This window comes from Abramis brama (genome assembly GCF_963993115.1).
Source record: "Abramis brama genome assembly, chromosome: 1".
NCBI lineage: Eukaryota > Metazoa > Chordata > Actinopteri > Cypriniformes > Leuciscidae > Abramis > Abramis brama.
Genome location: NC_139963.1, coordinates 15,334,318 through 15,357,957, shown reverse-complemented (window position 1 = coordinate 15,357,957; position 23,640 = coordinate 15,334,318). Strand labels below are relative to the sequence as shown.

At 42.7% G+C, this 23,640-nt stretch overlaps 2 protein-coding genes across 2 annotated transcripts in view; both read right to left on the bottom strand.

Moving 5' to 3' along the window:
• LOC311086663 (tripartite motif-containing protein 16-like) overlaps window positions 1-23,640 on the bottom strand; it is a 121,505-nt gene that overhangs the window by 78,232 nt on the left and 19,633 nt on the right. The gene's annotated exons all lie outside the window — the stretch shown is intronic.
• On the bottom strand, window positions 13,381-14,094 carry LOC311086817 (E3 ubiquitin/ISG15 ligase TRIM25-like). Its single transcript, XM_084119944.1, has one exon. The coding sequence runs from the start codon at window positions 14,037-14,039 to the stop codon at window positions 13,455-13,457; it is 585 nt and encodes a 194-aa protein (XP_083976070.1). The 5' UTR covers window positions 14,040-14,094; the 3' UTR covers window positions 13,381-13,454.

Below are 23,640 nucleotides of genomic sequence, written 5' to 3'. Positions count from 1 at the left end.
CCTGCCCTGGTCTGAGTGTATTTGACTTGGAAGGCCATAATGGATGAAATACTTTTCCCAAAGAGTCTTTGCCACAGTAGAAGCTTTTTGGTCCCTAGTGGGAAAGGCTTGCGCATAACGGGTGCAATGGTCTGTGACCACCAAAACATTACACACATTGCGAGAATCTGCTTTGATGGTAAGAAAATCAATGCATACAAGATCCATAGGCCCTGAACTCTGCATGTGGGACAATGGAGCAGCTCTCTGAGGCAGCGTTTTCCTCTTTATGCAGCGGTCACATGTTTTACAGTAGGCCTCTACATCACGCTTCATGTGTGGCCAATAAAATCGGTCACGGACCAGACTGTAAGACTTATCAAAGCCTAGATGTCCTATCTCGTCATGCAAAGATTTCAACACCATGCTGTGGTACTGCTTGGGAAGAACAAGCTGTCGCTTTACTCTTTGGTCACTCAGCCTAATGGTTCTGTACAACAAGCCATTATCTATTGACAACTTCTCCCATTCTCGTTTCAGCAACTTCATCTCAGGTTGATTTTGATGGACACTACTTGCAGGTTTCTTATGACAGACAGCTTCCCACACCTCTCCCAGGCATGCATCATTTCTTTGGGCAGCTTGGAGCTCACTTGGACTAAGCTCAGGTAAGTGATCAGCAACCAATGTAGTAGCTTGACAATAAGCCTTAGGAACAGCAGACATATGGGCCCCTATCTGTTGCACAACACATGGATAAGATACACAACCTGCTCTTCTCTCCAGAGACATTTCCTGACAAAGAGCTCGGACACCCGCTGCTGGAATTTCCTGCCACTCATCATCAACACTTGGGTGAGTATGTGGACGTCTGGACAAGGCATCAGCGTCGACGTTCTTTCGGCCTGGCCTGTATTTCAGACTGAAATTGTAGGTGGTGAGGGCTGACAACCAACGATGACCAGTCGCATCAAGTTTTGCTGACTTCAGGATATAGGTTAGAGGGTTGTTGTCAGTTCTAACCTCAAACTGGACACCATAAAGATAGTCATGCAGTCGGTCTACAATTGCCCACTTCAGAGCTAGAAATTCCAGTTTGTGCGCAGGATAATTTCTGTCTGAAGGAGAAAGACTTCGACTGATGAAAGCAACCGGGCGGAGACCTTTATCATGCTCCTGATACAACACCCCTCCAAGTCCATCCAGACTTGCGTCCACATGCAAGACGTAAGGCTTTTGTACATCAGCAAAGGCTAGCACTGGAGCTTGGGTCAGACAATTTTTGAGTGTTTGAAAGGCAGTGTCACACTGAGCAGTCCATCGGGAGCCAAAAGGTTCAGAGAATTTGTAGCACGGCTTGGCATTACAAACAGGTGAGTTATGTTTCTTTTTAGAAGATGGGTACCCCTGCAGCAGTTCATTTAGGGGCCGACACAACTTTGAGAAATCCTTCACGAAACGGCGGTAATATCCACAGAATCCCAAAAATGCTCGAAGCTCTGTCACTGTTTGTGGTTTGGGCCAGGATACCACAGCCTCGATCTTTGAAGGGTCAGTAGATATTCCATCCTGTGAAACGATATGTCCCACGTAGTTCACAGATGTCCTGCCGAATTGACACTTATCAAGGGAGATCTTCAACCCTTCATCCCTCAACCTATCCAGAACCTTCAACAGCCGCTGTTGGTGCTCTTCAAGAGTCCGCCCAAAAACAATTAGGTCATCTAAGTACACAAGCACCTCCAAGAAGTTCATGTCTCCTACTGTTCTCTCCATGACCCTCTGGAAAGTGGCAGGTGCTCCACAGATACCCTGGGGCATACGCTCAAATTCATAAAAACCCAAAGGGCAGATGAATGCGGTCTTTTCCTTGTCGGAGTCACTCATTGGTATTTGATAATATCCACTTCTCAGATCTAAAACAGTAAACCACTTACTCCCAGAAAGACTGTGAAGAGCATCTTCAATTCGGGGTACAGTATATTGATCTGGTATGGTCCGTTGGTTGAGCGTCCGATAGTCCACACACATTCTGACCTTCCCTGACTTTTTACGTACCACTACAATGGGCAGGGGCAGTAGGGGCTTCGGGACTCTGAAATGATGCCAGCATTCTTAAGTTCTTGTAGATGCTGCCTCACATCCTCCCAATCAGCTGGGGCGAGACGTCTAGATCTTTCTCTGAAAGGACGCGAATCATTCAGCCTAATCTCATGCATAGTACTTTTTGCACAGCCCACGTCCCACTCATGAAGGGAAAACACTTCTTTTCTCTTCATCATCTCCTCACACAAACTCCGTTTGGCTTCTTCCGGCATCGGAGAATCTCCAAAATCAAAGCATGTAGGTGACAAGTTACTTTGTTCCGACTGTTGGTTGGAGGAAAGTTGTGGCACCATGGTCACAGGAAATACATGAGCAAGAGGAGTTCCTCGCTTTATCCATACTTCTCTTGTAGACGTGTTCCTGACAGTCACCATGACCCGTCGGCTGGACACAATGGATGCAGAATGAACTTCAGGTCTCACTTGCAAGTCAACAGTAAAGGTATCATCAACTTCCGCTTTATCTACTAACAACAAAGATTCTGTCATCCGACTCGGTAATTTAGGTAGACCTGGGAGTTGCATAACCTGACCTGGCTTCAAGACAACAGGGGAATTCTTCACAAACCAAACTGTTCCGTGTTTGTTTGGATCACCCTGACACACGTCCGTCTGCTGAATAGACTCAAATGCTTCTCGTATTACAGGATGCATAGTCAACACGTTCAGGAACTTCTCTCCAGCCTGTTCACGACAAGACTCAAGCAGCTTCCTCACTAAGCTAGTGTTGGTCCCAACCAAAATGGCTATCCCCTCTCTTTTCAAAGGGTCTGGACACACGATTGCGAGAGTGTCAACCACCTGATGCACCCCAGCCACATTTTCAGTAAATTCAAGTCTGAGGGGTAAGTATCCATCATACGGATATTTATGCGAGCTAAGACCCCAGATCTCAAGATTTTCCACAGGTTGAAGAGGCAAGTGCTTCAGGTACGTGTCATAGAAACTCTGATACAATAGAGTGACCTGAGAGCCACTATCAAGAAGAGCTTTTGCGTAAATCCCTTCAATTTGAACAGGCACCTCAGAGACAGGCCCTACTAAACCTATAGGCAATTGTGGCTGGCCAACATCAAGCAGAAATGAAACATGAGTGGAACGTAGGTTATCTGGAACTCCGTGCCGTTCTGTCACTGAGCTCCACTGAAGTTTCCCTGTAAGCGGTGCATTTTCATCAGCTTCTGATTTACCTTCCTGAGATCCTCAGGTCCTTTGCACTCCCACTTCTTATGACCATCTTCACCACAGTTATAACAGAAGATAGCAGGCAGAGTTAACTTGGAAGTTTTGGGCTTGTAGGCACTGTCTCGGTTCATAGCTTCCTTTGTCTGACTGGGCATTTTCTGTGGGGCACAGTCAGAGGCAGGGGTCACAGTGGCCATGCTCAACAGTTGACTCACCTGAGTAGACAATTCTTTAACCTCCTTCTTCAGGCTTTGTAATTCAGGCGGCACAGGCACGTGGGGAGAGGCAACATTAGCAACAGAAGCTTTAACTTTCTCTCATGCAGCTACCCAGTGTTCTTCCTCTCGAACTTCCTTCATCAACTGTGAGAAAGAAGGGGGATCATGCAGAGTGTGAGTCATTCTCATTCGCAAAGCAACCATATCATTGGTCAGAGCCCCCTTAATCAGCTGCTCCATTCTGGCTCTATTTATACTGGCTGCCTCAATCCCACCCTTCAACAAGGCTCTGTGGAGAAGTTTATCTAGGCGGTACAAGAAAGCTGAAAGTTTCTCTCCACTTTCCTGGTAGGTATGGCGAAATCTAGCCATAAGGTCAGTAGTTCCATATACAGTCTCAAGGGCAGCTAAGTACTCATTTGCAGTCGCTGATGGGCTACTCACTTTAAGAAACCCGACAATATCAGCCGCGGGACCTCGCAAACTCTCAACGATGCGTTGCTTCTTTGCAGATTCGGTGCATTGCTATTCACTTATCATTTGAGCGGCCTGCTCCATCCAGACTTCATACTCTTCCTCACCTGGAGGGACAGGTTTCAACCCTGAGAACAATCTCAATTTTCTGTAACTAGGACCATCACTAGACACCTGATTACACCGATCTACTAATTTGCCTATGGCATCAACTAGATCCACACTGATGTCAGATTTAGGAGGCTGATTTTCCACAATCATGGCCTTCACTTCATCCATAGACTTGCCCTCCTGCTGTAACAAGGCTTGCAGCTTGAACTGGAACGCATCACCTTCGGAGGCAGGACCATGGGCTACTAGACTACCCACTAAGTTCACACTCCAGGGTCCAGCTTCATTTTCTATACCTATCTCAGGAGGTATAACATCAGGATCTAAATCAGCACTGGTCTCCACTAAAATAAACAACCATCTGCCAGTTACATCACCACGGCGACCACATATTCTAGTGCGACCAAAAACTTTTACTGTGTTTAACACTTTTCCAATAGTGTCATTACTGGCATCCAAAGGAACACTGCTCAAAACAATAGCACGTGAGACATCAACACTCTCTTCTCTGCTCCACTCGACAGTCTGCGACAGATCCATAATTTTGAAAGTAAATGCAAGTCACTAGTATTATGGCAAAAATTAAACAAATTGTTTTTCAGATCAGCTGTTACCGCTACACTAAATTCTAGAAGAAAATATAGACGCGGGTAAAAAGGGAAAAAAAAATGATCCCAGCGGGGCCTCCAAAAATGTAACCCTTTTCTCAACTAATTTAATTTGAAATTTCCCTAATCAAGAAAACCCTGGATTCCCGGCAGTTGAATGTTGAATTGGCCAGAGTTTTTTTCTCTTCTCAAACTAATAATAATGCACGGTGCCTCCACCAGGGAATAATAAAGCAAAAATAAATTTACTTATAATTTACTTATAATTTACTTCCCCAGAATTTTAAATTCTTGTTAGTTTTTCCCCCAATTAATTGAAATAATAAATCAATACAGCAATTCCAAATAAGGGAAAAAGAATAACAATGATTTATTATTTAAACACTAATATGAAACACTTTTTGTTGGAAAAAAATAAATAAAATTAAAATAAAATAAAATAACAACTGGTGTTTCAAAGTGTAAAATAAGAAATGGAAAAAAAAAAAAAATGGTTTGTTCAGTTGTATAAAAGTTTTTCACTCCTTACACCATTAGGTACTCAATAGCCTCAATCTCATAGGCGGAGGGTGAACCAACTCCAGGGTAAGGCTATGTGCGCTTCGCTTCCCCTTGATGCAAAATAGATTTCCTATCACATGTAAGTTTTAACCAACGTGTCGCCTAGCAACAACTTAAACGTCCCGGTATAAACGCTCCCGTTAACTAATTTGTTATTAACGCGACTATACGTTTACAAACTGTTTTTTTTTTTTTCAGGTTTTTATTTTTTTAACGAAACAAATACAAACAAATCAGGTACAATGTAAAAATCTTACTACGACCCTACAGTGCACATCTTAGAAAATAAAAGAACACGTTTACAAACTGTTCATTTTAGCAAAAAAGCAAGCAGTAGGCTACTGTATGCCTGGCACGGCTGGCAGCCAATATAAATAAACACTGCCTTACCTAATGCAGCAAAATCCTGCGTTTAGACCTGGCATCATATGCGTTGATGATGTCCTCGTTGTTTAGTTTTGTGGTAATGTCACTCTCAATATGCAGCAAACTCAAGGATGAAAGTCTCTCCTGGGCCATTGTTGAACGCATCCAATTCTTTACGCGTCGCATAGCTGAAAAAGATCTCTCGCATGTTGCGGTCCCCACCGGTAATGTTAGAGCCAACTTGAAAAGTTTCTCGAAGTTTGGATAAAATCCAGTCGAGAGTGCCTCCTTAACGAAGTCAGGAGATGTGTGACGTGAGTTCAGTTTCAGTAAATTCATCTCAGTACATGCCAATTTAGGGTTGATAGAGAGGGTGGTCGCATATTTATTTAAAAGAAACTGCGCGCCTTCTGGGTCACATTTTAGCACAGCATCCACACTCTTTGCTATTCCCATTGTCTGAGTGGAAAACCGGGACTGACACTCACCCAACAGGGTATCCAAAACAGGAAAATAGAGCTGTTGGGCCCATTTCTCTTTCATGCTTTGTGTGATGTTTGTTTGGTATTCTCTTTGTCCAAGGGAACTTGTGACAACAGAGGAATCCAACGTAGCAGTTCTTTTCACAGTTCGCTTATGCGTAAGATCGCGTTCATCTTCACAGACTGAAATGTCAAGTGAATTACAGAATGCTTTAATCTCCATCCATAATTCGTCCCACTTTTCAGTGGTCCTCATGTTCTCAAGGCCGTTTATTGTAGATTCCATGACACTTGAGGCCTGAGATAATGTCGTGTCTTTCTTTTGTAGTGCCTTGTGTGCAACGTGGATCATACTGAAAACCTGGTAAAACACCAAAAGACACACACAGAACGTGGCCTTCTTGAGATGGCTTAAGAGACCGGATGCCTCAACAAACCTACGATAAGGGGGAACAGAGAGCTCGGAAAGAGTGGAGAGCAGGGCTCTTATTGAAGTCTTGACAGCTGCTATGTTTTTCCATCGACACGCCCATCGCGTGTCGCTGAGTGCTGTCAGTTCGCCTTTAACCCCGAGCTCCTTTTGGTGCTGCTGGTATGCATGGTGTGTGCCTGGTTGTGAGAAAAACACATACAGACTCTCGAGGATGTGAAAAAACGTAGCTGCTGTACGATTTACCTTGCATGCATCGACCAAAACCAAATTCAACTTGTGGGCCATACAGTGAATGTACACCGCAGATGGATGGTCTTGACGGAGTTTCTGCTGGACTCCGTTTACGTGACCGGACATGACAGCCGCTCCGTCATAACTTTGTGCAACAATGGGTAAAGTGTAGATTCCACACGCATCCAGAAAGTGCTTTATGTGTCCATAAATTCCAGTAGCATCAACTCTTTCAGAACAGTCAACAAATCCTAGAAATCTTTCCTTTATCTCCAGCTTCTCTGTGTACCTCACACACACGGCCATTTGTTCCTCTTTAAAACTCCGTGCTTCGTCCACTAGAACAGTAAAAAAAAACATTGTTTTCGATGCCGCGGATTATTTTGTTTTTGACTAAACCAGACGCAATTTCTAAAATTTCATTTTGTGTGTCAGGGCTCGTTAGATTGAACGGGGCCTTTAATCGAGCGCAGAAAGCGTCGTCACGTCTGGCGTACCAGTCACACAGCTCCAAAAAGTTCCCACGATTTGCAGAAGTTTCTCTCTCATCGTGCCCTCTCAGTGCAAGTCCTTGTTTTCCTATATAGAGCAATATGTCAACAATGGATGCTGCATATTCCCTATTGCTCTGCACTGAGGTCCTGTGAGATTCACTTAACTGTGCAGCGATGGAACCAGTAGCTTTGGTTTGCTCAAAGCAGTGCCACTGCTCACTGCACTGACGATGTGGTGCTCCGTCTGCGTGTTTCTGTAACTTTGCTAATATATTCTTCCAGTCACATACTCCATTTGCAATAAAAGCAGGATCTCTGTATGCACCACTAGAACTGCACTGAAACAATCTACATGGGAAGCAGAAAATCGCGTCTGCCTCTTTGCTGTATTCAATGAATGAATATGTCTTATAGTAATCGGACGAAAATGACCGGTTCTGCTTACCGAACAATGTTTTTGGGTATTCGGGCAAGTAGGGTTGTGATGGTCCAGTTTCCTTTGTGCCCAAATCCACTGGTGTGCTGCTGCTTTTATTGGTAACACACTCAAAGATCCGTTCACAAGGCCTGGTGCAGCCAGACTCACCGGCTGTATCTGTTGATATCTGTGAAGACGAGCTTTCTTCTAAGTTTTTGTCCGATATTTGCACACTTGAATTGGATGGGCAAGGGCTGTTGTTTAGATCGTTGTAGCTTGAAGTCTTTGTCTTGAAAAATGTTCGTATGTCCATTATGTCAACTAAATTGGCTGCCAGCTCAAAATTAGCCTAATAGCCTAAATCACTTTTTTTTTCTAAAGCACATAAACCCGCGTTTTTAGGCGAGTGCCGGATATGGGTGTCATAAACTATTTTTTAAAATGAACGAAAAGTGATCACAATTTAATAAAAACATTGTAATTTATGAATTATATTGCTTTCATTTATTTAAAAATTGTTTATCGAAAAAAAAATCCTGCATAAATGAATTATTTCTGCGCGTGCGCACGGCATGCAATTTACGTTTTCCACAGACCACAGTTGACTGAGCCAGCCGCGCTTATCATTTGGTTTTGGAGTGGAGGAAACTGATCCTAGACCAGCAATTATGGGCAGCTTTTCTTTATAAAAGCAACTAGTAGTAGCAGGCAGGCTGCTTTTGAGGGAGAAATTTTCACTCGAATTGTTTGTTTTTTTTTCACTCGAATTGTGCTAGTCTCAAGTCCGTGGCCAGGGGAAGGCTAAGCCTTCCCCAGCCTTACATACCCTCCGCCTATGCTCAATCTCTCTGAGAATTCTAAATTATCACCCTCAAAAAAACAATACACTCTCCCTTCTTATTTTAAGTAAAAAATAAAATACACCAGATAATTATTGAAAACTCACAATTACTCCTTTGAATCGATTTACACACTTCACAGAATTAACACAAAATTAACTCCGTAACAACACAATAGATTTAGTTTGGTCACAGCCTCTTATGGAAAAAAAACACTATTTTGGCTAGCCGTTGGGGCCCAATCGTTGGTGCACTTTCAAGGGAAATGAATTAGAGTAAAACTCAGTACATCCAGAGAATTTGTCGAAACGATTTCACTTACATTCAGTGACGGACTGGCCATTGGGCAATGTGGGCAAATGCCACTGCGGCCGCCTGGTCTCATCACTTGTTGTGGCCGCATCACAAACAAATAAATAGGCTAAATAAAGCGAGGAAGCGGCCGCCTATTGGCGCAATGGCTGCAAGCGGCAGCACCACCAGCGGCTCGCTCGCCGCTCATCACAACTTGTGGCGCACAACCATATAAAAAGGGCTAAATAAATAAATAAAGCGGAGATGCGGCCGCCTTTTGGCGGATTGGCCGCCCGCAACCGGCAGCACAGCCAGCGGCTCGCTCGGCGCTCATCACAACCATATAAAAAGGCTAAATAAACAGTGTTGGGTGTAACGCGTTACAAAGTAATAACTGCAATAATATTACTTTTTTCAGTAACTGGTAGTGTAAGGCATTACTCGTCTGAAAATGGTAATATTATTACAGTTTTCCCGAGCTAGTTACTTGCGTTACATTTGCCAGTAGCACCTTCATCACACACAAGGCACACAACCTATTTTTTTACAGTCTATGCACACAACACAGAGCATGGAACAGTGATTGGTCTGGGTTTGGCACGAGGTATCATTTACCATCACCGATTGGTCGACACGCGGCAGTTAAGGCCAATCAGGGATGACTTCCCTAATGAATATTCATGAGTCTTCCCCTACCATCCTGGGGAAGAAAATATAGCGCCCCGGACGCGCGCGCGCAACCCGTTCTCTCTCACCGCCTTCAAACAACACGAGCGCTGTATTGCTCTCTCTCCCTCGCGCATATAGTAAAAGGTCGGAAGACCGGTTGTGTTTTATAGACAATTTTGCATATAAATGACTATTTATAGGGCTTGAATTACAACCTGAAATTGCGCATGCGCTGGTAAAACTGATGTGGTGAAACTGCTGGGGTGAAACTGTGGCTCTGCGGCTCTGCAGACAGATATTATTGGGACAGATGGGGAAAAATGGAAGCGTCAACAACGGCAAGTACAAGTACAGTTGTTTGTAGTTATTTGTGCTAGACAGTGCCAGTCTGTTGTTGGCGTAATAAAGACCCTAAAGAACACTCCTCCTTTGTATGTTCTCCCTCCATCTGATGCATCTCAGGCAATTATAGAGTAATTAAGAAAAAAAATGTAACTAGTAACTAGTTACTTTCTCCAGGGAGTAATACAGTAAAGTAAGGCATTACTATTTTTGAGAGTAATATGTAATATGTAATATATTACTTTTTTGAGTAACTAGCCCCAACACTGTAAATAAATAAATAAAGCGGAGTGTCTGCAAAATAGGCCGTCGCAAATCAACAGACTTACGAACTGACAAAATGTAAAAATGTGTACGTTGAATGCAATGTAAGTCGCTTTGGATAAAAGCGTCTGCCAAATGCATAAATGTAAATGTAAATATGAATAAAATAATAATAAATTAAGCGGAGCTGCAGGCGGCCACAAAAAAAAACAAGGTAAAAAGCAAACAAACAAACACCATGGCCTATCTCTGAAAAATAATAGGCCTCTGAACTAAATAATAATAATAATAATGACTTTTTATTTCTATTTTTCCTGTGAAGGACAAATAGCCTAAATGTATGTAATCTCTCTATTGTGAGATAGATGCATGGTGTGATTGACAGAGTGGCAGAGAAAAGCAAATTATTGCGCAACCTGCTACTGTAACCACATTTACATTTACATTTAGTCATTTAGCAGACGCTTTTATCCAAAGCGACTTACCAAGTAGGACTAGATTAAGCAGGTCATCAAGAAGAGGAAAAAAACAAAAAGCAGCAAGAAGTGCTCAAGATACAAAGTTCAGGCATTATTCAGAGTAGCATAAGCCCGATAAGTGAGGTTTAGAGGGAAACAAATGTGGCCTCTCTGCTAAAATTGCCAGGGCCTCTTTTTGGTGCCAGTCCGCCACTGCTTACATTCCATCCAGGGAAATGACGAAGCAATGAAAAGTGATCACTTACAGCACGAGCCGCGAATATAACACTCACGCAGTCACGCAGCCTCGGAGCGGGGTGAAAGTCCAGTCCAACCGCAACGACAAAGCAGCTCGCGATGAATCTCGTCCCCCAGACACTATTACGAGTCGTCTGGAAGTGCTTCTTGTGACACCGATGATTCAGTTACCGTCCTTGATGCGAATTTCTCCGTCTCAATATCTCACAGTTAATGCACCAAGCAGATGACGCAACCCAACGGCAGAATGGGTTGAAATTATACTACAGTAAAATAAAAAATAACACTTGAAACAAACAAAATCGAGTAGATGAAAGTCCTATCTGTCACTTTGGGCCTGTACTATAAGTAATGAAGTCTCCAAGAATGATGCTCACTTTCAGTAACACGAGGACATGTGCTGCCGTTTCTTCGCCATGTGCAGTCTCTATAACGTAACTTAACGCAACGTGCGTCCGTAAACTTTAAACAATCTCAATGCTGATTGGTCAACATTAATACACTTCAGTTCAACAGAACACCTAATTTGAGTAAAGGAAAAACAGTACAAATGATAAAGAAACAAAGAATGTTGGTACATTTTGTTACATCACATTATCAAATAAACAAAAAACAAAATATCAAAAGTATATATTTTAATACTCTGAAATTTTCAAAATAAGGCGTATTTTTAAGGCATATTTTAAGGGGTCCCTACACATAAAAGGAATATGACATCTCATTCTACCGAACTACACGCAAAGCAGAATTACAACTCACAGGTCAGTTTTAGACAAATTAAACTTGTGAGGTAACGCAGCGCTGTTTCACTTGGTCTAACGTTACACTATCACACTAAACTGCATTTAAATGTGTTGAAATGTAGGCCTGTGTTAGTTTGTCTGTATGAGACTAGCAGTAAGCTAGATCAACATTAGAATAACATACAGATCATATTATAACATTTTATCATTGTTGAACTATATAACATTGATTAGTTTTATGTAAATGTGCTCACCTGTTTAATAAAGTACATGTAGGAGCGGTCGAAGTCTCGGACGTGGAGCTCTCTGGATATAACTTACTGTCTATGGGAGCTCTCGGCATCTCGAAAACACCGCGCTGGTATTGATTCTCGTTTTAGTTCTCCTTTTTTATCCAAAGTCTGCTTGCCATGGTCCATAATGTTTGAACGAAACAAAGCTCATTATCATTTAAAGACACATGCACTCAAACGGCGTGCTGAAAACAGAGCTGTTTTTGACCAGGTAAAATTAGTGTTTTCTTACAATACTAATGAGAATTTTAATTAAAGTATATTACAAACTTTTAATTTAGACCCTAAAGAATCATATTAGCTTGTACAAAAATTACATTATATGACCCCTTTAAATAATCACTCGTTATTCAAATTTAGATATGTCGATAATACCTCAAGTGTATGGAACGTATGCTTAATTTGTGAAAATTTCTGTCACTGTCCATCTTTATTATGTGGGTTTAGGGGGCGCATAGATCTAGGATATGTACGGAACGTTTTTTTTTAAGCTGAAAATGTATTACTTTCAAATATATGCATTTCTAGTGTGTATAGAAACAATTTATATGTTTTAAATACAATTATGATTAGGCCTACTGTAGGCTAATATATGTAGCAGGGCATTCAGTTACCTTTGAAAGGACAAAAATAAGGTGTCCGTGTATTTCATTAGACTTTAACTTTGCCAGCTAAAAAAAAAATCTAGCATTTCCTCGCGTTTTACCACTGATATTTAGTGACAATCGATATGCATGGGCCACTGGCATGACAGTCCCCCTCCCCCTCCCCCTCTCCCTCCCCCTCCCCCTCCCCCTCCCCCTCCCTTTCCCTCCCCCTCTCCCTCCCCCTCCCCCTCCCTTTCCCTCCCCCTCCCCCTCCCCCTCCCTTTCCCTCCCCTCTCCCCTGCTGTGCCATACCACACCCACTCCCCCTCCCTTCTTATCACAGCCATCTAACGCCCAGTTAAGTTGCATTTTTCAAAAAGATTGGTCCTGTCCCAAATGGAACCCTAAGCACTCGCGGTCTTCCTCTGAGTCCGCACTTTCGTAACGTAATGCCGCTTTGACTGTCGGGAAGAGGTCTGCTGCGGAGTCCGCATCAGTGCGGGCTCTGCAAAAGTGCGCATCAAGGGCGCAAATCGACCACATGGGGGCGCTCGCGAGCACCCTTCTGAGATCTAAAAATGAGAAATGGGACACACTACGGTCTCACGGACTTAACGGACACGCGCACGCGGCAGCCATTGTAAGTCCACAAGACCGAAAGTGCACATGAAGTGTGCCATTTGGGACAGGGCCATTGTGAGCTAGACTTGAGCTGAAAGAGGGGGGTTTCATGACCCTTTAAGTGCACTTAAATGGCCTTTCATTTCAGTAATATTATATTATCAGTACAGTTTTATCTTTTAAATATACTTTTACTACAAGTGCACGTCAATACAATTAATCACACTTCGTTTTTAACTTTTTTAACTTGAAACTTTTGAACCTCTTTGACTTTCAATGTATAGAGTAAAATAGACATTTCTTCAAAATATCATCTTTACAATCTACAGAAGAAAGTGAGTCAAACCGGTTTGGGACAACATGAGTAAATGAGTGAGTAAATGAAGACACTTTCATTTCTGCGTGATCAATCCCTCTCAGTTCATACCTGTGTCTCTGTCCTCTGTGCTGCAGTTGATACAGTTTTGTGGGTTTTATGTTCACACTCTTTACACCGCAAACAAATGCATTCTTGATCAGTGACACAGAACATTTCTAGCTCTTTATCATGTTTACGGCAGATCATGTCCTGCAGTCGTCCAGTGGCATCAATCACTTTGTGTGGTTTACGAGAGTGAAATTCCTCATGACGGTCTAAATGAGTTTGACAGTAAGATTCCTGACACACCAGACAGGACTTGACGGCTTTGTATTTTCTTCCAGTACAGACGTCACACTGCATGTCTCCAGCTCCAGCGTAACAGTCAGCAGGAAGTTTAGTCTTCTTCAGTTTCTCCACCAGTTCAGCCAGAATGGTGTTTTTAGCTAAAGCAGGTCTTGGACTGAAGGTCTGTCTGCACTGAGGGCAGCTGTAGACTCTCTTCTCATCCTCCTGATCCCAGCAGTCTGTAATACAGATCTTACAGTAACTGTGTCCACAGGGAATAGCCACTGGTTCCTTCAGGAGATCCAGACACACTGCACACGTGAACTCATCCTGATCCACTGAAATTCTGGCTTCTGCCATTTTACTGCATGAATACAGAGAGACACAAACACACAACAGCTCAACAATACTTCAGTTTCTGTTTCTCTGAACTGAGGAGCTGTGTGTTCTGAGCTGTTCACGTGTGTGAAATAGGCGTGTCTGTAAAGCAGCTTCCTCATTCACACACACACTTTACTGCTGTGTTTACTGTATGTGTCCTTCAAGTGGAGTCGAAAATATCATAATTACAAGTCCCTAGCTCATGAATGACAGAGCAATGTTTACTTGATGAATAACATCAAGTCAAACTAGTATTGAGGAGCAGGTCAGAAGCTAGAAGCAAGTCATTTGTAATTATAACAAGCGAGTTTCGTTTTATTTTAAAGGGTTAGTTCACCCAAAAATGAAAATTCTGTCAGTAATTACTCACCCTCATGTTGTTCCAACCCCGTAAGACCTTCGTTCATCTTCGGAACACAAATTAAGATTTTTTTGATTAAATCTGAGCGCTGTCTCACTCCTCCGTAGGCTTCTAAGGGATTGAAACTTGCTGGCCCAGAAAAGTTATTAAAGAGATCGTTAATATAGTCCAAGTGACTACAGTGGCTTAATCTTAAGTTTATCAAGCGACGAGAATACTTTTTGTGCGCAAAAAACCCCCAAAATAACGACTTTATTCCACTTTTAATTTCCTTCTCTCTGGGCCTCGAGTCTTTTCACGTAGTGTTTAAGTGTTTTAGTGGCCAATAGTGAGCCTACGTGGTGACGTGCAACACAGACGCGCCAATGTTTTTAAATCATGCTGAGTGTTTGTTGCCGCTGTTGTCAGTGGCGAAGGGCAACAGTGTTTTCTTGGCGCTCGTGCTCTTCACACAGACTTCACTTCAATCTGTCGCTCAACATCGTGGCGCAGACTCTCTATTCGTTCCAGTGAAATCTCAAAACAAATTACGTGTCCATGCTTTTGACAAACAATCACTGATGAACATCTTTGGTTTTAATGGGAAAAAACAACAACTATATGATATGACACCCTTGTCAACAAAAGATCTACCACCAGACCATTAAAGGTAGTGAAGGCAATTATCAGAGAGCTAGCAATAGCAAGTATAGCTTTGAAAGCATAAGATCCCACCCTCCCTTCAGAGCGTCTCCAAAGCCACGTCTCCTTCAAAACACACGAACTCACACAGCAGAGTCTGCAAAGCGTCACAAGATGAGAGACGACGTTAAACTACCTGATGTATCAATGCACATATCATCACATTAATAATGAACATAAACACCTTAAAGAGCTCTGACCTGTACCACTTGACTGCTGCAGTTTCATTTCGCCGTTGATAGTCTTGCCATTGAAACGAACCACTCTGAGTATAACGTCACAGGTTTCCATCTCTTCAAAATTACAGTAGTTATGGCGTGAACGCAGAATAATCTCGCTGTTTTGGTTCAGGAGTAACTGTAAAAGGTGGCTGATGTTTGCGCGTGCAGGTGCGCGGAGGTATGAAAATACACATGTTGACAGGCAGGTAGGACATTGTACAATCGTATAAAGAGCAACAAAATCTTGTGAATTTGTTAACATTAGAAAGAAATAGCCTACCAAAATATCAAAGCACTGAGTACTGGATCAGTTTTGCAAATGATGTTTGGGTTTCTTTTATTAACATAAGTGGAAATACCTGTATGAATGTTATGGAAGGTCAGCCAGAACACCCTAGCAACCATATACTGTAGCAACACCCCGGCAACTGCTTAACAAGAGCCTAGCAACCACCCAGCATATCCTAGCAACCATCTTGCAACACTTTAGCAAACACCCAGAACATCCATCTATTATGAACTAACTTCAAACTATTTTCCTCCATCCATCCATCCATCCATCCATCCATCCACATTTCAAAAGTTCACACTTACAGATAATCAGATATAGTATATATTATAATGTGTCCTAAAGAATATTCTGTCAGTGTAAGGAAGATGTTGGCTGTATGGAATCCATTAGCGGGTCTTTATTAAAGGATCTGAGCATAAAATCCAAACAATAGTCACAACTCGTAGTCAGGTCACAGGCCTTGGTCGAAGCACAGGTAAAACAATCAAATGGCAGACAAATCCAAAAAACAGCAATCCAAAAGCATGAGTCAAAAGGCAAAACAATGGTCATAACGGTAGTCATCAATAGAGAATGGTAGAACGCTTAGTAAGGCAGAGAACTGGCAATACTTCGCAATAAGGCAGTGATAGCACATGGCTTAAATACAGGGTGACAGAAAATGACAAGACAGGAAATGATGTGGGAGGAACAGGAAGTAACAGAGTTCAATATTCAGGTGATGGCTCCCTCTGATGGACTGGTGCCTGATCAAACGTTACAGTCAGCAAGTGTGTGAGAGATGTGCCGTGTTTGTGTTTCAATCATCATCTCATCACGTTTGTCTACGGTCTCGTAATTCAAGTGTGCAAAACTAATTTATTCAATCAAATCATTTATTTCTTCTAGAGTTCATGTTTTTCATCCCTTGTGACCCAATATCTGAAACCTCAGGAAGTTCATCTTCATCACTCATCTTCTGCATCACAATTTTCCTCACATTTTATTTTTAAACACTATTTTCTCCACTACTAATGTAGTTTTCTACATTTTCACTCCTTACATTGTTCACAACTGTTTTATTTCATTATTCAAAACCACACTATCCTCAATCTGTTCATTTTGTAATGAACCCTGTGTTTGATCATTTCATCTGAAAGGTACTTTTGATAGTATAAAAACGGTAACACTTTAGAATACTGTTCCTTCATTAATGAATAACTACACAGGAACAAATGAGTAATGCACTATTAGCATTCTAGTAACTACTATTTACTAACAAGAAACTTTGATTAATGAATTAGTAAGTCACTGATTCTTGAGATAAGGGACAAAAGTACTTTTGAAAAGTGACAAACAAAAAATCGATACTACATTAATTTGAATTGGATATCTTCATAAACACGGGTCTCATCTATCATACCATGAAAAGGAACAGGGTTTTTTATTTAACCACTTTTTATAAAAATTTACATTTACTCACTTAGTAACTAGACATTTGTCAACTCTCTGACACATGAAAATATGTTTTTGTGTGTGTGTGTGTGTGTGTGTGTGTGTTTGATCAGTTCAACAACACTGTAAAATCTTTAAGTGTGTAGAAATGGTGTGCCTTAGCAAGGCTAACTGATAAATTGCATTATATACACTTTTAATATTATTTTACATTGTTTTGGAATTAGCCATTTTAAAGAGATAGTTCACCCAAAAATGAAAATTATGTCATCATTTACTCTCCCTCAAGTTGTTCCAAACCTGTATGATTTCCTTTCTTCTGCTAAACACAAAAGAAGATATTTTAAAGAAGGTTGGTAATTAAACAGTTGCTGGTCCCCACTGACATCCATAGTATTTTTTTTTCCTACTATGGAAGTCAATGGGGTCCATCAGTCGTTTGGTTACCGACTTTCTTCAAAATATCTGCTTTTGTGTATCCCTTTAAATTACCTTAATTTAGTTTACTAATTTTTTCATTTTTAATATATACAATCAGTGGTTTTGTGCACACAAGACACTGATGCATGTAGATAAGTTGGTGTTTTAAAGGACAAATCCAGTGAAAAATGAACCTGGGGTTAATTAACACATGGTTACAGAGTCGATCGTTCCCTGCGATGCGTTTTCATGAAAACCGAATGTAAAGAGTTTTATCTTTAAAAACATTTTAGCTCATAACACTAGTATATGGGGCACAGAGTAAGTAAAAATAAATCGCTAGTTAATACCACTAACAAGGCTCAAAATAGCCTCACACTAACACGGTAACATAATGAGGGTCCCTACATGCAAACCGAAGCATTGAGAACTTTGTAAGTGTACAGACAGTTTAATAAGAAGATACTTTATAAAGACAGTACATTACGCGTTGACATGCAGGATCCATCTTGGAAAACAGTCTCGACTAATCGAGCCACGAACGCCGTGCTACGTTAGATTTCACAAACGTAATTCCTATCGACCAGCTATCCTATCGACGGCGTTCGTGGCTTTTCCAAGATGGATCCTGCATGTAAACCCGTAATGTACTGTCTTTATAAAGTATCTTCTTATTAAACTGTCTGTACACTTACAAAGTTCTCAATGCTTCGGTTTGCATGTAGGGACCCTCATTATGTTACCGTGTTAGTGTGAGGCTATTTTGAGCCTTGTTAGTGGTATTAACTAGCGATTTATTTTTACTTACTCTGTGCCCCATATACTAGTGTTATGAGCTAATCTGTTTTTAAAGATAAAACTCTATACATTCGATTTTCATGAAAACGCATCGCAGGGAACGATCGACTCGGTAACCATGTGTTAATTAAGCCCAGGTTCATTTTTCACTGGATTTGTCCTTTAATGTATGAACTCAATTGAACAAAAGAAACATAAATTGTTTATAAAAATGAAAAACCTCCATCTTACGGTATTGACACACAACTAACGGTGTTGACACACAATTGACAAACTAATCGAGAATCAAACTGATTAAAGATATTTACCAAGTTTTGACATGGCAAAGGGAGAGAGTATCAAACTTCAAACAAAGAGTACCTGGTGACAGGATCTTTAAGGCACACATGAAAATGTCAAAATGTTCCAGGTATCAAAATAAAAAAGCAAATGTATCTGGAGGTCCTCTATTGGTCATCTATATTTGAACTAAACTGTAAATCTAACAACTGATTTGCAAGAGGACACATTAGGCTGAGAACTAACTAAGATTAGTTATGTAATAGTGTTAATAGTGTACAAATGTTGAAGTGTAACAGGATCCAGAATTCTCCTCATGTATTTCCTGACTCCTTCCAAGGCTCACTGAAAAAATGAAAAGTGAACAATCAGACTCATAATGTCAGTGTTTCTGTAAATCTGAATTGACTGAAATGTCTGTTGTAATTCCAGCTCTACTTTAACACAGGGGTTCAGACAGGTAATTCATCTTTTGCTCTACAGGGCCTCAGGCAGGTCATTTCTATGATTTGCTTCAATTTCTCTCAACAAGTAAGTAAATATATAGAGAGAGTTTTATCTGTCATTACTGCCTTCGGTGTAGAGCCAAGCATTAGATATTTATATAATAGTTTGTCTAACCTGCGGGACTTGGGCATTGGACAAGAGGTGTTGAACATGCCTACGCTCTATGAAGTCCATAACATCAGGGGCTATGGCAGAGCTCTCTGGTCCGGCTTGCTTGGAGGGGAAGAGCTGTCCCCGTCAGTATCAAAAGGACATCTTCCACTCCGTCAGCTTACATGTCAACACTGTCAGACAAAATATCTGAGAGAGTTGACAACATGTTTTTTCAACTTAATCATGTCTAGTAAATGGTAGTCATTTGGATTTTCCTCAGTTGCCAGCTGCCACTAAACCAAAATACCAACTTTTATTTCAAAATTCTTGATTTAAATCATCCCTACTTTGAAGATAGTGTTGACACATAAAAGCTGTGACCACAGGGATTTCAACTTGTTTGCTGAATATTTAAAAAAAAAGTAAAACTTACGGGACCATGTGTTGGACTGCTGCATCCATCAACAGAGAGAAGTCAAAGGGGGTCCTCAGGGTTAAAGCTGACCAAAATATGTCTGATTTATTTCAAATTTGAAAAATATCTGACGGAGTTGACGTGAATTGATGACAGATTTTGAAAGGCTGTTGTTAATGTAAAAAATAATGCAATGTTCACTGTAAGTATTTTGTGATATTTTAATAAGCCATCCAATTAACCTCATATTCATATTTGTGCATTCTGGGCTTTTTTTTTTTTTTTTTTTTTTTTTTTTAGTTTGATACTGTTACCTCTACGGAGGACGAGTTCATTTGCATTGGCTTTCATAGTACAGTGCCGTTTTTTTAAATTAAATTACTATGAAATAATATAAATATATACAAAACTAAGGGTCTAAACATACACAAGTCTTTCACATCCAACTTTTAAAGCCTTTTTAAATGAAATAATTTATTGTTTTTAAGGCAAATTGCAACATTTTGATGGGGGGCATTATTATTTCCCTTATTTCAAGAATCAGTGAAGTAATAGCGCTCAGTTTAATGTGGTAGTTCACTATTAGCTAATCAATATTTTTCATACTCACTGAGGACTACTAAGAACTACTATATACAGGTTAATTATTACTATTAATAATGCATAATGTACAATATAATGGTAACCCATTAGTAATGAATCAAGTGTTAATACATCCTTCTAAATGAACTAGTAATTATTTGGATCAGTAATCTAAAGTGAAGATCATGGAAACACACTAGTAATGACTAAAGTGTTACCAAATACTTCAGAAGTAATTACTATTCAATATCTTATGAAAATCTCAAAAGCTTACCGTGACTTCAGTCAATATTAGGGAGTTATCAAGCTTTTCACTTTACAATACTGATCCAAATAATTACTAGTTCATTTAGAAGGACGTAGTAACACTAACAAGTCATTACTAGTGGGTTACAGTTACATTTTATTATAAATGATGCATTATTCATGTTAATTATGAACCTGTGTATAGTAGTTATCTGGGAGGTATGAAAATCAGAGTTTCTTGTTAGTTAATAATAGTTACTAGAATGTTAATAGTGCATTACTCATTTGTTCCTGTGTAGTTATTCATTAATGAAGGAACAGTATTCTAAAGTGTTTCCATAAAAACGATTTATGTATTTATGTTTCACTACAATAAAACTAAATTAATGTAATTTTCATCAAAACAAAGTGTTACATCTTTGGTTGAAGCAGAGGAGGAAGCAGGATCCACGTGCAGTAGTCTTTTATTAAATAACCTCAAAATTTAACATATACAAGCACAAACTCAGGACTAAGACTCGGGGAACAGAACAACCGCAATGGTGCAACAATAAACAAGAACTGACAAAGACTGAACTAAACACAGGGCTTAAATACACAGACAGACAAGCTAAACAAGATAACAAGGGGGCGTGGCTAATCAGAAACACCTGGGGAGACTAATCAACATAACAGGGAACTGATGAACACGGGACAGGACAGAGGAACACAGATATAAATCATTACATAACCCCCCCTCTATGGGCGGCTCCCGACGCCCATCAAAACAAAAACAATAGTTCAGGAGGGTGGTGGAGAGGAGGCGGACCTGGGGGCGGGATGGAGGGCCCGGCCCGTGGAGCGGCAGAAGACCTGTAGTCTGTGGCAGGACGGGAGGCCAGGACGGATCCGGCTGTGCAGGCGGCCAGGGCGGATCCGGCTGTGCAGGCGGCCAGGGCGGATCCGGCTGTGCAGGCGGCCAGGGCGGATCCGGCTGTGCAGGCGGCCAGGGCGGATCCGGCTGTGCAGGCGGCCAGGGCGGATCCGGCTGTGCAGGCGGCCAGGGCGGATCAGGCTGTGGAGGTGACCACGGCGGAGAGGACCCTTCGGGTGGCCACGGCGGAGAGGACCCTTCGGGTGGCCACGGCGGTGAGGACCCTTCGGGTGGCCACGGCGGAGAGGACCCTTCGGGTGGCCACGGCGGAGAAGACCCTTCGGGTGGCCACGGCGGAGAGGACCCTTCGGGTGGCCACGGCGGAGAGGACCCTTCGGGTGGCCACGGCGGTGAGGACCCTTCGGGTGGCCACGGCGGTGAGGACCCTTCGGGTGGCCATGGCGGTGAAGGCTTATTGCCCCCCCCAAAATTTTCTTGGGGAGGTTAACGGACTTGGGCTCCGGGTAGGAGGAGTCCAGTGGCGAAGGCGTGTCAGGGCTGGATGAGACAGGCGGTGAAGGCAGGTCAGGGCTGGACGAGGTCTGCGACGAGGGCAGGTCAGGACTGGACAGGACCAGCGATGAAGAGGGCTTTGAGCTGGGCAGGACCAGCGGCGAAGAGGGCTCTGAGCTGGGCAGGACCAGCGGCGAAGAGGGCTCTGAGCTGGACATGACCAGCGGCGAAGAGGGCTCTGAGCTGGACGGGACCAGCGGCGAAGAGGGCTCTGAGCGGGACAGGACCAGCGGCGAAGAGGGCTCTGAGCTGGGCAGGACCAGCGGCGAAGAGGGCTCTGAGCTGGGCGGGACCAGCGGCGAAGAGGGCTCTGAGCTGGGCGGGACCAGCGGCGAAGAGGGCTCTGAGCTGGACGGGACCAGCGGCGAAGAGGGCTCTGAGCTGGACGGGACCAGCGGCGAAGGAAACTCTGGGATGGACGGGATCAGCGACGAAGGAAACTCTGGGCTGGACGGAACTAGGGGCGAAGGAAGCTCTGGCTCGGGGGGCATGACGCTCTCAGTCTCAGCGGGCATGACGCTCTCAGTCGCAGGCTCGGCGGGCATGACGCTCTCAGTCGCAGGCACGGCAGGCATGACACTCTCAGTCGCAGGCTCGGCGGGCATGACACTCTCAGTCGCAGGCTCGGCAGGACTGGCGTGAAGTGCAGGCTCGGCAGGACTGGCGTGAAGCTCTGGCTCTGGCTCTGGCTCGGCAGGACTGACGTGAAGCTCTGGCTCTGGCTCTGGCTCGGCAGGACTGACGTGAAGCTCTGGCTCTGGCTCGGCAGGACTGACGTGAAGCTCTGGCTCTGGCTCTGGCTCGGCAGGACTGACGTGAAGCTCTGGCTCTGGCTCTGGCTCGGCAGGACTGACGTGAAGCTCTGGCTCTGGCTCGGCAGAAGTGTTGTGAACCGTCTCTGGATCGGCAGAAGTGACGTGAACCATCTCTGGATCAGCAGAAATGACGTGAACCATCTCTGGATCGGCAGAAGTGTTGTGAACCGTCTCTGGATCGGCAGAAGTGACGTGAACCATCTCTGGATCAGCAGAAATGACGTGAAGAGGCTCAGGTTCGGCAGCGGCCATGACAGGATCTGGCGTGGATGCACTGGCGAGCGATGTGAGCACTGGAGTAGCCAATATTAACGTGGGCATGATGTGAATTGGCTCAGTGTTAGGTAATACTGTGAGCTTGCGTGGCTCCTCATTTGTAAAGCCCACAGTAACTGATGAACCGCTCCAAAAAAGGGCAAAGTTAATAAATCCAGCAAGCGAGCCTCGAGGACCATCATTAACAAGTTTTGACTGGTAATGTTTATTGAGCCCATAACAATAAAAGTCAATGAGTGCGTAATCTGGAAAGTCAATGAGGTGTAAAAGGTCTAGGAAATCTCGGGTGTGGTCCTCGAGTGGTCGGTTACCTTGACGGAGCTGAAGGATGCGTACTGCTGGATCCATTGTGTTGGTCAGTTCTTCTGTTACATCTTTGGTTGAAGCAGAGGAGGAAGCAGGATCCACATGCAGTAGTCTTTTATTAAATAACCTCAAAATTTAACATATACAAGCACAAACTCAGGACTAAGACTCGGGGAACAGAACAACCGCAATGGTGCAACAATAAACAAGAACTGACAAAGACTGAACTAAACACAGGGCTTAAATACACAGACAGACAAGCTAAACAAGATAACAAGGGGGCGTGGCTAATCAGAAACACCTGGGGAGACTAATCAACATAACAGGGAACTGATGAACACGGGACAGGACAGAGGAACACAGATATAAATCATTACACAAAGAGCTTGAGAAAAGAACAGATACACATTGTTACTTAACGAACACAC

Coding starts and splice junctions, on each gene's coding strand:
- LOC311086817 (XM_084119944.1), bottom strand. CDS start 14,039: ATGGCAGAAGCCAGAATTTCAGTGGATCAGGATGAGTTCACGTGTGCA.